The sequence below is a fragment of the Lipotes vexillifer genome, unplaced genomic scaffold, assembly GCF_000442215.2.
Source record: "Lipotes vexillifer unplaced genomic scaffold, Lipotes_vexillifer_v1.1 scaffold299, whole genome shotgun sequence".
Classification (NCBI taxonomy): domain Eukaryota; kingdom Metazoa; phylum Chordata; class Mammalia; order Artiodactyla; family Lipotidae; genus Lipotes; species Lipotes vexillifer.
The window spans coordinates 681340-697173 of NW_006784347.1; the positions used below are offsets into that span (position 1 = coordinate 681340).

General features: G+C 48.5%; 1 protein-coding gene across 2 annotated transcripts; it reads left to right on the top strand.

The window, feature by feature from the left end:
* The first annotated feature begins 957 nt into the window (after window positions 1–957).
* Window positions 958–12805, top strand: MYL4 (myosin light chain 4). 2 transcript variants are annotated; one of them, XM_007456739.1, is made up of 7 exons: window positions 958–1053; window positions 1304–1460; window positions 4625–4652; window positions 9257–9406; window positions 10864–11037; window positions 11518–11595; window positions 12166–12200. In XM_007456739.1, the coding sequence occupies exons 2-7, from the start codon at window positions 1338–1340 to the stop codon at window positions 12192–12194; spliced, it is 582 nt and encodes a 193-aa protein (XP_007456801.1). In that variant the 5' UTR covers window positions 958–1053; window positions 1304–1337; the 3' UTR covers window positions 12195–12200. The 2 variants fall into 2 exon arrangements, with proteins under 2 accessions (XP_007456801.1, XP_007456800.1); XM_007456738.1 differs by lacking the exon at window positions 958–1053 and adding an exon at window positions 12641–12805 and having other exon boundaries at window positions 1264–1460; window positions 12166–12210.
* Window positions 12806–15834: the final 3029 nt, after the last annotated feature.

The following is a 15834-nucleotide window of genomic DNA, read 5'->3' on the forward strand; positions in this document are numbered from 1 at the left end:
TTTTTTGACTTTCAACTTTTTTTTTTTAAATAAAAACAGTACATGCTTGTTGTAAAGACTTCAGTTAATACAGGAAGTGAAAAAAGTAAAAACTGCAAATTGCTGTCATCCTCCTGTCCTTACCCTTTGAGTCCTTAGGGGTGTCTCCTGTTAACATTTTAGTGGTATTCATCCTGACCTATCTGATGAACCCACAAATATATATGTGTCCCCACCCATAGGATTATAATATCAATGATTCAGGCACAAACTTTAGAATCAGACACACCTGGGTTCTAATCCCAGTTTATAGCTAATTAGCTGAGTGGCCTTGTTACTTGACCAGTTTTAGTCTCTATCTCCTCATGTGTAAAATGGGAGTAATAATATCTACCTTATAGGACTGCAGTGAAGATTTAAGGAGATTTTGTATGAACGGCACTCAACTACCAGTGCCCGATACACAGTAAGTACTACACACACACACACACACACACACACACATATCCCGGGGGCACAGAATGAGTTAGAGGTACAGTATATAAAAACGAGACCCAAGTTTCCTTACCTTTAGTCTCATCGACTTTCAGCCAACCTCTCTGCTTCTCACCCTGGCTCCACGGCACAAGTTATGTGCTCAATATTTGTTGAATGAATGATTGAAGTTGTGGGGTGGACCCAGGGATTTGAGGTCTGTGGAGTTCCCGGGAAGCCTGCTCTGGGAAATTCAAGGTTTTACCCGGTGGATTGGGAGGGGGTGGGACAGTGTGCGTTGGCCGGACCAGCTGTTGCTTCAGGGCGCCAGGCCAGAGAGTTGAACCTCAGGGCAGAGCTGAGGCCCCAGAGTGGCTCTCAGCTTAAAGGATCTTGGCTTAAAAGGAATGTGCAGTGGGCTGCCTCTGTTCAGGAGGGACTAAAAAAAGCCTCGCCCTCCCCTGGGCTTTGTGTGAGGGTTATCAACTGCTCAAGTCAGCTCATCTCTCTGGCTGGACTCTGGCATTTTTGAGAGGGTCTGTTTCCCTGGCCCCTCTGGGTGTCCACCGATTGGCAGGAAGGGGTCAGCCTGACCCAGAGGTGGAGGTCGTGAGGAGTGGGAGGTGTGGAGGGAGGGGGAGGGGGAGGGGGCTTGTAGCCCCAAACCTGGTGACAATGCACAGTTGTCAGCTGTACCCAGCTGGTGTTTCTTCCTTTTATAGTCAGCAGCAGTTGCTCTTGAGATCACCCAGCCCCTCCGTGGGGGCTCCTGCCCAGGATAAAAAGGGCAGGAGGCAGCCCAGTCTCCTGTCTCATCTCCTGGGTGCCGCATCTCTTGATTCCTTCCTAGGTCCCACCTCTGCGGAAGAGCCCAACAAGACAACATGCCTCCCAAGAAGCCTGAACCTAAGAAGGAAGCGGCCAAGGCAGCCTCAGCCCCAGCCCCGGCCGCTGCCCCACCTCCTGAGCCTCCCAAGGAACCTGCCTTTGATCCCAAGAGTGTAAAGGTAAGTGAGCCTCAGCCACTGGGATGGGGGTGGGGATGACATTCAGAACCCTCTTTGCCCTGGAGGTCAGAGATCTATTTCATGGGGGCTGGACCGGGGTGAGGGCTGTGGTGTCCATCCCCCCGCTCACGGTCCCATGGGGCGTGGAGCAGGTGTTGGGGCTGGTGAGGGCTATTTTGGACTGCAGGCTTTTCCCCTCAAGCACAGGTTTCTGCTCTGTCTGAGGAAGCCCTGCTCGGTCATCCCAAATTTGCCCAGCAAAGTTGGGAATGGCAGGGCGGTACAACCAACCAACCATCTAAACTTTCTTGAAGGCACTGTGGGGACCACCATAGTGAAGTAAAAAAGACTGTGTGATATATTATGGAGAACAGACACAGAATGATAACGTCCAGTGTAACTCGGAGTAGGTGATATAAAGAACGAGGGAGCACTGCTCTCTGGGTGCTGGGGTCTGGGAAAGGCTTCACCTGCAAAGACCCTTGCACTGGGTGGGTGGTGAGGGCAGGGAGGCCCTAGATAAGGTGAGAAGAGCCTGCTTCTCTCTCCTCTTCCCCAGCCAGGTGGACCCCTCCTTCTGTGCCCTTAGCCTGGACTCCTATCTGGAGCGTGCGGTGGCCTAGCCTAGCCCAGGCCGAGACCCTCCCTCTAACCTGGTGTAGGAGCTGGGCCAGGCTCCCTCTGCCGCCACAGCCCTATTCCCTCTCTGCCCCACCGCGCTCCCCTCACCTGAAAGGCTCCTCTCCTTGGAGCTGGTGTAGACCCTGCCTGCTGACTCAGTCATTTTAGGCCTCCCATCTATCTGGCCCAGCTGCTTAAGGAATGGAACGGGGAGGGGATAGGCCAATGAAGAAGGGGGTCAGAGGCCTTAGGAGACCGAAGCAGTTTTAAGCTTTGGCACCAGAATGTAAGAGGTCAAGGGGCTATTGGTATGAAGGGCTATTAATAGCAGGTTGGGAGTGGTGGGCTCTTGGGTATATCAGCCTCAGGGCAGGGCTGGGGGTGGTGAGGAATCAGATCAAAATTAGAGCTCAGGACCTGGTTCTGTGACAAAGAGGAAGAGAAACTAGCCCCCAGAGCTCTAACTGGATGACCCTCCCTGGCCCTCTCAGGATACTCCCTAGTACCCACAGCCCTGGGAGACCCTGCCACTGTGCCCAGAACCCTGGGGTTGATCTATGGCAGTCCGTACAAGGGGCGGAATTTAAGCAGAACTGGCTTGGCCAAGAGATGGGACACTCTGGGGGAACTGAGGCACAGGGTAAGACCTTGAAAGTACCTGAAGGTTTTCTAGGTCATACATCGCTCCCTCTCTGGACAAAGCCTAGCAAGAAAAGCTGACAATCTCCCCCTTCAGGAAACCCGGATTTCTGATTTGTTCTGATAACGCACTGTTCCCGTCTGGACAAGAGCTGCCTAGTGGTATCATCCGAGTTCCTTCTCTTTGACCTATCACTTCCCTCCATCCACCCACCTTCCCCAATTTCTCACATCTGGTTGCAATTCTCTTTTCCATGTCTGGATTTTCCAGTTCTGGGAGTTGTTGAAATTGCTTTAAAGTGGAAAAAAAAATTAGGTATTTTTCATGAAGACTATTTTCACTATTATTATACTTTACCCAGTTCCTTTGGTTAGAAGATTCTTTGCTCAAAAATAGAGCAAAAGTAAACTTAAGCCCAATGTGTGTGGTTATGACCATATATTCAGATGTTATGTCGTTATACTAATTTCTCTTACACGTTTAATCCTGGGGCTTAAAGCACCGCAAAGTAAGGCAAACTGCACCGTTCCCCAGAGGGTTCATTCAAAGCATCCTTTACCCCATTTAGGGGGTTTCTTTAACTTTCTGACGAACCCTCCCCTACTCCTTCGGCAAAGTCCATTCCTGGGTACAGCTAGTTCTCTTCCCAACACGGTGTAACCCCTCTCCTGCTCTCCTAGCTCGTTCCAGCCACCTCCAGTGGTCCTCATTAACGAGGTCAGCCTTGGATGGGCACAGAGCAGCAGAATCAGGACTGGGAATGGTGGCACACAGAGAAGATGCTCCAGGATTGGTTACCACCACCAGCGGAGAGGGGATTTGAGGGGGTGGTGGTGGTAGATAAGGACCATGTAGTAACATGCAAGATCCTAAGTTAAAATAATGACTAATGCTTGTTCATTGTCATTCATCTTCAGAGCCTTCCACCATCTTCTGTACTCAGATTTGAATTTAGGGGGGAAAACCCAAAATTTACTCCTCTCAACAAATATAGTTTGAGTGCCTACTCTATGCCAGGTATTTTCTGGCAAATCCCCTGCCCTGCCGGGACCCTGGCTTCAAGGAATCACAGTACACGTAAAGGCATGACAGGAAAACAGTTAGGAAGCATCCAGGGCCCGCCTGAGAGGGATGTGTGCCAAAGGAGGGGCTGGGATGGAGGGGGTGAGGGAAGGCTCTGTTGAAGGAGGTGGGTTGAAAGCCAGCATCAAGTAGAAAGGGGAGAGACCGAAGGGGTGGATGCGAAGGCTGTTTACAGCCGCTGGCACGGAATTTACATTCGACCCAAAGGAATTATAATAGGGAGTCAGTGTGGATTCTAGAGTTATTCAGAGTGTTTCTCTTTCCCCCCTGCCCTGCCGGGACCCTGGCTTCAAGGAATCACAGTACACGTAAAGGCATGACAGGAAAACAGTTAGGAAGCATCCAGGGCCCGCCTGAGAGGGATGTGTGCCAAAGGAGGGGCTGGGATGGAGGGGGTGAGGGAAGGCTCTGTTGAAGGAGGTGGGTTGAAAGCCAGCATCAAGTAGAAAGGGGAGAGACCGAAGGGGTGGATGCGAAGGCTGTTTACAGCCGCTGGCACGGAATTTACATTCGACCCAAAGGAATTATAATAGGGAGTCAGTGTGGATTCTAGAGTTATTCAGAGTGTTTTTCTTTCCCTGTAATTTGGAGCCATCACTTAACAAGTGGTGCTGAGAGAGCTTTGGAGGCTGCATTATTTGACAGCCTGTCAATTGCGGCCCAGTTGTCAGGAGGCCGGTGTTTGACTCTCAGCCCATAGTCTCCTTCCGTCCTCATCAGTGTCTGCTGGAGGTGACCCGATTGCTGCGGAAGCCGATTCTGCTTCCTTTGGAAGGCCTTAGCAGTCCCAGCCCTCATTCCTCTGTGTTTCTCTCCACAGATAGACTTCACTGCTGACCAGATCGAAGGTGAGTACTAGCGACCCCACCTATCCCACCACACTCTCTCTGTTGCACTTCCTGGGGAGGAGTTGTTGTCACCACCATAATAGTAATCATCACCATCACCATCACCACCCTCATAATCACCACCATCACAATCACCATCATCACTGTCACCACCATCACCATCAACATCATCATCTTCATCATTGCAAACCTGTATCTGAGTCAGGGTACACAAAGGCGTGACTGGAAAACGGTTATGCAAAATAGCAAGTATAGGTGTGTTCTCTGCTCACTTTCACCTACTACGTGTTATTACTTAAGCGCTTTACGTGGATTAGTTTATTTAATTCTCACTGCAACCCTGTGAGGTAGGGACTATCACCACCCCACTTTACAGGTGATAAAACTGAGGCACAGAGAGGTTGGGTGGCTTGCCCAGTCTCACACAGACAGTTGGTGGTGGAGCCAGGATTCTAACTCAGGCAATCTGATTCCAGACTTGAGTTCTGAACTACTCTGCCAGGCTGCCTGGAACATAATAGATGCACAGCAAACATGCCTTTTTTTCCTCCACTCTATAATCTCCTATCCAAGATATTTAGAAGCCCTCATTTCTGGTTTGTTATTGGAAAGCCCTCCTCAGGTTACCAGCTCCCTCTCCCTGCATCCTGAAGTCGGCCAAGATGCTCACCCGCTAATGGTGGCAGGACCAGCGGTGACTTGAGCATGCCTTAGTCCACCTGTGATCTCCATCAGCCCTTCTCCGTCTTTGATGAAGACAGTTTGTTTTCTCAACTTAATATAAGTATTATGAAGTGTAGCTTCAAGAAAAGCCTTGAGACCTCCCGCCCTCCAACTTAACTGTTGCCCCTCAGCCCTCTTCTGCAAGAGTCTGGTGTTTTGAGAATGAAATGTTTCATCAAGTGATATCTACTTTACAGCTGGGATCCACCTTCATTGCAACTTATCCCTTTGTTTCCCCCATCAAATGCCTCCTGGACATAAAATCATAGGAATTGAAAGGGACCTTGAAAGGTCACCTGATTCAACCCCTTGATTTTAAGCACAGGCTATATTTTAAAAATTAAACTAATCCATGAACATGGTAAAAAAAAAATCATATACTACTTAAAAATAAAGAAAATTAAAAATACTTTCCCCTTGCTTTCCTCTCATACTGATCCCCTCTCCCCAAAACAATCATTGTTAATAGGTCTATGTATCCTTTGATAAAAAAATATATAATGTTATACCAGTATGTATGTATGTATGTGTAAAGTTTATACAAATTGAGTCATGTGGTGCATACTGTCCTGCATCTTTTATTTAATATATATTTGGGTTTAACAATGTATAACATAGTATGTATTATTTAATAATATATTTAAATATCTTTTTATATTTAACACCAACAGTTCTACCTCATTCTTTTAAACAGTTATATAGATTCTCACACATGGATACGCCTTTTAATCCAATCAGGCCCACATTGATAGACCTTCAGGTTGTTTCCAGTTGGGGGAGATAATGCTTTCCCCAGGGGATCTTCCTAGCAATGAGTCAAAGGATATGTGCATTTTAATAGTTATTGCCAAGTTTCCCTCCAAAAAAGTGATGCCAGTTACCCACCAATAGGGCATGAGAGATGGCAGATGCATTTTGAAACAAGTGAACTGAGTCCAACTCCATTTTTGCAATACCCTGTGGACAGTCACTTTCCATCAATAGTTTGGAGTGCTGTGAAATTCTTAAAATAAATTTTAATGCACTTTAGTTAAATATATATATACTCAGTGTATATACAAACACAGTGGTACCCATGAAGACTAGAAAATCAACTAATGATAAAAAATTTTCATTTCCCAAATGGGAATCCTGGTCAAAGCCAACTGAGACAGCTGGTTGCCTCTTTTCTCTGTGAAGATTTTCAGGGCTGGGGCCTCACTCATTCCAGCCTTTCATCCCTCTGACTTTTAAGGCATTGTTCCTTAGGTTGGATTGGAATTGTTTTTGCTTTAATTTTATTCCTATCTCTTCATTTGCTCTTTGGTGAAACTGAAGATGGTTTTCTCCTGTTTTGCTGGAAAAACGTTATCTGCAACCAGGAGACTTTGATATTAGCCCTAAATCTGCCACTATTGGCCATGAGACTTAGAGCAAGTCACTTCTTTAAACCTGGATTATCTTATCTGCAAAGTGAGGGTATTTGGTTCTTTTCAATTCAGAAATTCTGTGACTCTATTCAGCATCTTCTAGATACCCTCCATCTATTTGAAGACAGTTATCAAATCCCTTCCTAGCTTTATGATCTCCAGGTGATATGGCTCCAATTTCTTTTATTTATTTATTTATTTATTTATTTATTTATTTATTTATTTATTTTCTCATAGGAATTAGCTTCTAAGTCCTGACTTCCTTCTCTGGCCCATATTTCCATATCCTTCTGGAAAGGGATTACCACCATTGTTCACTGCTCTAGCAGGCAGCTCCCTACTACAGATCTTTCAGAAATTTCTTCTGGGACAATGAACTTCACCTCTCATATACCTCGAGATCACACTGGCCTTGTTTTTCCTCCTAGCAGCTATCCTAGACTTCAGTGTTTATTTTTATGTGCCTACCAGCCTTCCCAGCAGTCTGGAACATTAGCTGGTACAGCAGGCCTCTTCCTCCTCCTCCTCTTCCTCACTTGGTTTCCTTAATAGTTGGCTGGAAGTCACATCTGCAGTGGCCTATAAATGAGGATGATAATAGCTATAGCATAAAGTCTTTGTACAGATGAACGGGATAATTCATGCAAAGTTACCAGCTCAGAGCCTGGCCCACAGCAAGTGCTCAAATCGTAGGTCATTACTCCTGTTATTTCCCCCCTGTTCCATCCTTCTATTAAATATCATTCTTCTTTTAAGTGGAGACTCCTACTTTTATTAAGTTTGCCCTCACTCTTCTGAATGAATTAGAAGATGAAAAAGTCTGAGTTCAGATTCAACTGCCATATTTATTGAACAATGAATTTGTGCCAGAAGCCATGCTAATTGCTTTAAAAGTTAAAAAAAAATTAAATTGTTCTAACAAAGCTGTGAGGTCAGTGCTATTCCTTTTGACAGAAGACAAAGTTCAGTGAGGTTATGTGACTTGGCCAAGATCACACAGTTAAGTGGTAAAATTGGGATTAAACTCAGTAAGAGATTACTAACAGCATTGTTGGAGAATTTACTCTGTGTTAAGACACAGAGTTAAGGTTTTTTACGCACATTATTCTATTGCATTTGAATGTAATTTAAGGACCCTAAGAAGTAGGTGCCATTTATAGAAGAGAAGAGGTTTATAGAGGTTAAATATTTACTTGCCCAAGATCACACAGCTACTAAGCAATGGAAACAGAATTTGAACTCAATTATTTAGTAATTTGAAAGACATGCAGCTTTATATCTTTGAAGTTCATACAAAGCCTAATAAAGAGTGGCAGGTAAATGTCTTGGGGAACCTGCTTTGATATGTGGAATGATATGTAAATAATCCATATGCAGCATCAAAGGAAATAAGTGTTTCTAAAGTGCTTAGAGAGGATTAAAAGCAGCTTTTCTCCTAAGTAGTTCACACATTCTTCTTAGGTTTATATTGTTAATCTGCTTAGTCGCTGGTAGCATAAGGTGATTTCAATGCCATACCCAGTCCATATTATCCCCAGTGACGAGTTGGTTGAATCCCAATTGATTAGGAATTAAGGTTCTTTTCAAAGGGCCCAGGAGTGCCTTCATTCAGCCTTGACCCTTGGACACCTGCCCTGAAACCTTCTGGGAGTCTGGCTCCAGCACTAGGAAATATAATAGTAACCACCAATTTGTTGATTCCCTTAGCACATGCTAGACACCATGCTTGGAGTGCTTTGTAATCCCCCAGCAGCCCACACAGGTGGACACTGTATCCTTACTTAGAGCTAAGAAACAGAGGGCCCATGGGAGTTAGGAGTTTGGCGGAGGCCACCTGCGGGTCAGTGGTAGAGCTGAGGCGGGCTGTTTCCACCAGGTCACCTTGTCCAGCCTGGGAGCCCCCTCTCAGCCTGGAACAGGCAGTACTGATATTAGGTGACTTCTGAACAGGTCTTATCACTTTGCAAAGTGCTTCCACACACTGCCACCTCCTTTGACACTCGTAGTAACTGGGAGGGGAGGGCGGGGTGGAGCCTTACTTTCTGCGCGTGCGCAAGGAAACTGAGACCCAGCCCGGTGCTGCTTGGCAGAGCCAAGAGGAGAACCCAGGAATCCTGACTCCTCAGCCAGTGCTCTTTTCACTTCCCTGCCTCTTTCAACAGTCAGACACCTCACCTGCAAAGGGAAGGATGGGTGGATGGGAGGGGTGGGGGCAGGGGAGACTTCAAATGATGTGACAAGTGATCGATGGAAGAGATCCCAGGCCCAGCGATGGAACAGGTCGTGGGGCTCCAGGATGCTTCTTTAGTTGTCAGAAGATGGGGTGGGGATGGGTTGCAGGGAGCGGCTGGGATGATGGCTGCAGGGAGATACTGAAATATTTTCTCAACCACAGTGCGGGTGGAGGCCGATCAGCCCCCAGCCACCGCCTTCGCTTGGCCCCGGGGGCTGCAGCCAGTCTTTTCTCTGCAGAGTTCAAAGAAGCCTTTTCATTGTTTGACCGGACTCCGACTGGAGAGATGAAGATCACCTACGGGCAGTGCGGGGACGTGTTGCGGGCCCTGGGCCAGAACCCCACCAACGCCGAGGTGCTGCGCGTCCTGGGCAAGCCCAAGCCGGAAGGTCAGCATGGGCCTTGTGGTGTCTCCCCGCCGCCCCTGGGGCTCTCTCCCTTCAAGACCAACCTACCCTCCCCAGGTTACCCTCCTCCCATTGCTAGAGTTACCTGGAAGCGCCTGGCACTTAGTTGACCCTCGAAGAGTGTGGCTTGGGCTTGTTCTTGTTTTCCCCATGAGGGCGGGAGCTCCTGGGGAGCAGGAACGACTTTCTGCTTCTTCAGTGTCTTCCTGTGACACCGAGGGTGCCGGGGACATGGGGCAGGGAAGCTTGGAGGGAAGCTGATAACTGACCAGCGCCCCCCTCTTCCCCACCAGCAAATTGTGGTCGAGGTGTCACAGCACTGAGCTGTCCTCCTTCTAATGATGGTTAGATCACTGAGGATTGCAAATTATTCATTTAATATAAATTAGAGCAGACTCAAGATTAACTCTATAATGATGCTTCTTTCACTCGTTTGTATTTGATAGATTTTGGTGAATGAGAGTTTAGAAAGTGGTGCAGGTGGCGACATTTGTGAATGTCACCTGTCACCATGGCAGTCAAGTTAACAGCTGCCCTAACACACATGTCCTTCTGAGAGGACGGGGCCAGGCAGACCTGGGCAGGAGCCCCCAGCCAGGGTGGGCCATCTCTGGAGGCTTCCTGGGCCCCATTTTGGCTCTACCCCCTTCCTTGGTTCTGGCCCCTTCCCCTCCTGCTCTTGCTGGTGAAGACACTGGTGGGGGGTGAAGGATGTGGGCCAGAAGGGCCAGAGGAAGGAGCCTACCGGTGTCAGTAGGGCTTCTCAGAGGTCAAAAGATATCTGGGCACGTCCATTGTAGGAGGTTCCTGGGTTATAAAAGAAAGCAATGCCAACATTTGGGGGTATTTAAAAATGGTTTACCTCTATTAAATTAAAGCTTTTAACACATGACAATGTGGAGGAAGGGTGCTAGTCACACAAGAATCACACATTTTACAAATGATTGATTCAGAGTTGCTCCAGGCACTGTGGTCTAGTGATGGGACCCAAATTTGGAGTTATGCAAAATTTTCTTTTTGCAATTTTGTCAGTTTACCCTTGTGACTGGGAGTCTGTCACGTGTCAGAAGTCTAAGTTGTGAATGTGAGGCCTGCGCTGTGTGGCCCTTGGGGCCCCTCAAATCCTATTGCTGCCACCTCAGCTCCCTGCCCCGCTGGCCACCTGGAGCTCAGAGGTCTGGGTGGAGTCATGGTCCCACTTCCCTCCTGCCCTAGTCCTTTCACTGAGAAGAGTGCCCAGAGCCAGCTCCTTCCTGGCTCCCGGGCCTCTGAGCCCTCCGGGATTGCTGACGGGGTGCCCTACCCAGAAGTGGCGGCGGCTGAGCTCTGGGTGCTGCCAGGGACGGGCTAGCCTGGCAGAGCCGGGTGAGACCCCTCCTGACCCTCTGCTCCCTCGAGCTCACGTCGAATTCCCTTTCCTTCCCCGTCCCCGCCGCAAGAGATGAACACCAAGATGCTGGACTTTGAGACGTTCCTGCCCATCCTGCAGCATATCTCCCGCAACAAGGAGCAGGGCACCTACGAGGACTTCGTGGAGGGGCTGCGCGTGTTTGATAAGGAGAGCAATGGCACGGTCATGGGCGCCGAGCTTCGCCACGTCCTCGCCACCCTGGGTATGCCAGCCGGGCAGAGGTGGAGCCCAAGGGCAGGGGGAACAGAGCTGTGCCCGAGCGGCATATGTTGGGGAGACATGGGGGCTCCCTGCGTCCTGAGGATCACATCCTGATCCAGGCCTGTCTTGCTTCCACAGCTGGGTTTGCTCAGCAGGGTGGGAAGGAGAGGAAAGCAGGTTGGCTGAGCAGGGGTGAGGCCTGAGAGGTGGGGCCCAGGGCTCCTGTTCTTGTCTTTGCCTCAGTCACTGGGGCCCTGGTCTGCTCACCCACTGGTAGCTGTAAGCCAGAGGGAGAGAACTTGGGAACTAGGAAGGGCCTTAAGACCCTTGGCTTCACCCTCCAAAGCCTCTGGGGGAGCTTTGGTATGGCCACTTCCTACATCCAGGAAGTCTTGAGCCATCAGACTCAAGGGGGTGCTTGGGTTTGGCCTGTGCCTCCTTTGCCCATCTGCAATTAAGTGTCTGCTGTCTCCCGCCCCAGGAGAGAAGATGACTGAGGCTGAAGTGGAGCAGCTGTTAGCAGGGCAGGAGGATGCCAATGGCTGCATCAATTACGAAGGTATCGGCTCATGCTGCACTTCCCCGGTCACGCAGGGATGGGGGGTTGGGTACAGTTTGGGCTGGGCTGGGCTGCAGAACAGAACAGATGCAGGGGCTAGGGAACATGTGCACCCTGGGGGCTTTGGTGAGCTCCCAGTGGATATTGTTCTTTTTCTTTCCTGGGAGTGAACATCATGGTGTAATGGAAGGGGCATGGATTTCGGAGATAGCTCTGTGATATACCAGCTGTGTGACCTTGAGCAAGTCACTTACCTTCTCTGAGCCTTGGTTTTCTCATCTGAGCAGTGGGGTGATGCTGGTCCCTGTCCCAACGTTGCGGGAATTGGCAGAGATAATGTAGCTCATTTCACCTGTGCCAAGTACCAGCACAGAGAATGGACACAGAGCAGTGGTTATGTCTCTTCCTTCCTTCCACCTTCTCCCCATCAACTCTAAATGGGAGAAAGAATCATGATCTGAAGAAAGGGTATTGGGAAGGTTTGAGGTCAGGCGGTATAGAGCAGGGAGAAGAGGTTTAAGGGGCTGAGCGGGGCCAAGTGCAGTGGCTGATTTCCGTCTTCTTTCCCAGCCTTTGTCAAGCACATCATGTCTGGGTGAAGCAGACCCCTCCAGGGTGAGTGCAGCCTCTCCTTCGGGGTCCCTCTGGGGCCCCACAGGGCACTGCAGGGGGCGGAGAACAGACTGGCCCCGCCCATCAGTTCCCTCCCTGCCCTCTTAGTGCTCCTGTCACCTCCTGCCCTGCCCCCTGCCCTCCCTGGTCTTTGCACCTGACCTTGACCTTCATCAGTCACATCCTCCTGCCTCTTCTGGGGTCTCTCAAGGCAAGACCATTCCCTCAGGAGGGGCCTCCTGTATAGGCTCCTGTGTGTGAGGAGCCAGGTACCAGGTGCCCTTGACCCTGTTCCTCTTTTCTCCCTTCCCTGACCACCCCCTGCACCCTCCTGCCCAGGCTTTGTGCCATCCCGGTAGGGGTGGGGTCTGTGATCAGGGGCTGGGGTATGGAGAGTGAGGTAGAGCCCTGTACATCTAGTGCTTTCTTTCAGGTGCCTGGCCCATGGCCTTAGCCCAGGTGAGTTAACGAGAGGCCCAGAGTGACTGAGCTGGAGTTGGAGTCCTGGACTCTCCACTGCACCGCAGCCCCAAGGACCTCATGGGCCCATAGCCCTCCCCGTAAATAAACAGCTCTGGCAAGGTTGTGCCTAGCTCCCTGATTTCCAACCAGTCTCTGAGTTGCTTTTTTAAATGAATTAACTAGTTGAGTTGGGTTTTTGTGAGTGTGTGTGATAATGTCACCTGAGGCCTCATGCGTATTCCTCAGAGAAATGAGCAGTAACTGGGAGCTGGGGGACAAGGGCCAGAGCCCAGAGATCTAGAAACATGAGGGCCAGACCATGCGCAGAGAGCTCAGGAAGGGCCTGCAGTTTGAGGAGCTGTAATCAGGAGTTTCATTTCCTTCCAAGGCTCACTCTCCACCTTATGTCCCGTCCAGGTGACAAATAGGAATAAGCCACCTGCTTCTTCTTTTTAAAAAAATTGTGGTAAACAGGGGGAAGGGTTGGGGGGAGGGATAGTTGAGTTTGGGATCGACATGTACACAATGCCATACTTAAAATGGATAACTAGGGACTTACCTGGCGGTCCAGTGGTTAAAACTCTGCCCTTCCACTGCAAGGGGTGAGGGTTTGATCCCTAGTGAACTAGGATATTCTACATACCGTGCAGCTCGGCCAAAAAAAAAAAAAAAAAAAAAAAACAACAAGGACCTACTGTATAGCACAGGGAGCTCTGCTCAATATTATGTAACAACCTAAATGGGAAAAGAATTTGAAAAAGAATAGATACATGTATATGTATAACAGAATCACTTTGCTGTACACCTGAAACTAATACAACATTGTTAATCAACTACACTCCGATATAAAATAAAAAAAATTTTTTTTAAAAAGAAAAAAATTGTGGTAAAATACACGTAATATAAAATTTTCCATCTTAACCATTTTTAAGTGTACACTTCTGTAGTGTTAAGTATATTTACGTTGTTGTGTAACCAACCTCCAGAACTTTTTCATCTTATGCAACTGTAACTCTATATCCATTAAACAATAAATCCCCATTTCCCCCGCTCCCCAGTCCCTGGCAACCACCTCTCTACTTCCCACACATGCATTTGACTACTCTAGACAGCTTACATAAGTGGAACCATACAGTATTTGTCTTTTTGCGACTGGCTTATTTCACTTTGATAATGTCTTCAAGGTTGATCCGTGTTGTAGCAAGTGTCAGAATTCCCTTCCTTTTTAAGGAGGAGTAGTATTCTACTGTATGTGTGCAGGGACCACATTTTGTTTATGGTCCTTGTATCTTTTGTTTTTTTTGGCCACGCCACATGGCACACGGGGTCCTAGTTCCCCAACCAGGGATGAACCCATGCCCCCTGCATTGGAAGCTTGGAATCTTAACTACTGGACCACCAGGGAAGTCCCAGTGTTTGTGTCTTGATGTGGGCCCTTTAGGTGTCTCTTCCCCTGAGAGCAAAGCCTCTGGTGCCTGATTCAGCCCTGCTTGTTCTGGGCATCTCACCGACTCCCTGGTCAAACCTAGGACCCCTAGGACCTCTGGGAAAGTGTCAGGGCTTCAGAGGGAGCACAGACCTCAGGCTGGGAGGGCAGGGGAATGCAGGGAGGCAAGTGGGAAAAGGAGGAAGACAAGAAACCAGAGACTGGGAAGAAGGAGAAAGCATGTAATGAAATTAAAGACACACATGTGAGGGGGCTTCTGCTTGCCAATTCAGGGGACACGGGTTCGAGCCCTGGCCAGGGACCATCCCACATGCCGTGGAGCAACTAAGCCCATGCGCCACAACTACTGAGCCTGCGCTCTAGAGCCGGTGACCCACAGCTACTGAGCCCGCGTGCCACAACTACTGAAGCCCACATACCTAAAGCCCACGCTCCACAGCAAGAGAAGCCACTGCAACGAGAAGCCTATGCACCATAACGAAGACCCAACACAGACAAAAATTTTTTAAAAATTATATAAAAAAACATTACATGTTCATGAGCCCTTTAAAAAAAAATAAAGACACACATGTGAGCAGAACACATGCCAGAACTCAGGGGCCCAGTCACCCCTGGATGGGTGTCCCTTACATCCCTGAGGACTACCCAAGGTGGATTAGATTCTCCTTCTCACAACCTTTCTGCTACCCTGTCAGGGCATCCAGCCACAGAATTTTGTGAAACATCTTTTATTGATAAAGATCTGGCCAAGGCGGAGAACCAGGAGCCCTAACAGGAATTTGTCATGGGAAGCTGAGAACCAGGAGCCCAAATTCAGTCTTCTCAGAATCTAAAGTCTGGCTGGGAAGATGAGACCAAGGCCCATGTGTACATTTTCTTCCTTGAGGAGGGGCTCCAGCTTTGGGAGAGAACCATAAAACCTGAGATCTTTATGTAGTTGTGAGCGGGGTTGTTGACACCAGTGGTTTTCAGACTTGGTTTTAGCTCCGTAGCCTTTTGCTCAAACTAAATTCTGTGCAGAAGCCAATGCATGAATCTGAAGGGAGCAGAGCTTCTCTGGCTGAGGAGGTGAGGGCCGGATGCCAGCGTCTTGGAGCCTCTACCTGGGCTCCTTGGAGCACAACCAGAAGACCACTGATTGAGTCACACCTGCTAACTGTAAAAGTATGGAAATGGATCTTTAGAGGAGAATTGACTTACCCAAGGTCACAGCTAATGACTGATGAGCCCAGGTCCCCGGAATCCCACATTTTCCCATTTTCTGACACACACCAACCTGCCTTTGAAATTTTTTCCAAGTTAGGCTCTTGGGAGTCTTCTCTCTTGTTTGCATCCTACCATTCTGCCTGCTCCTTTTTGACCTTACTTATTTCTCCTTTTTATTTTTTATTTTTATTTCATTTCATGTATTTTATTTTTTTGGCTGTGCCATGTGGCTCGCAGGATTTCAGTTTCCCAACCAGGGATTGAACCCGGGCCATGGTAGTGAAAGCCCAGAATCCTAGCCACTAGGCCACCAGGGAACTCCCCATTATTTCTCCTTTTTAAAAGTCACCCTCCCCAACTTGAAATGCTAGCATTCCTCCTCAGTGTTGGGGCCTTGTCAGGTTTTCCTCCCTCCCTCTCTCCCTCCTTTCCTCCCTTTCTCCACAAAGTATTTATTGTCCACTGTATACATTTTTTTCTTTTCTTTTCTTTTTTTTTTTTTTTTTTTTTTT

Bases quoted from the DNA above. Each gene is read 5' to 3' on its own strand.
- MYL4 (XM_007456739.1), top strand. From the start codon at position 1,338: ATGCCTCCCAAGAAGCCTGAACCTAAGAAGGAAGCGGCCAAGGCAGCC. The intron at 9,407-10,863 runs GTCAGCATGGGC...CCCCGCCGCAAG, and splicing joins GGGCAAGCCCAAGCCGGAAG to AGATGAACACCAAGATGCTG. The intron at 11,038-11,517 runs GTATGCCAGCCG...CTCCCGCCCCAG, and splicing joins CCACGTCCTCGCCACCCTGG to GAGAGAAGATGACTGAGGCT.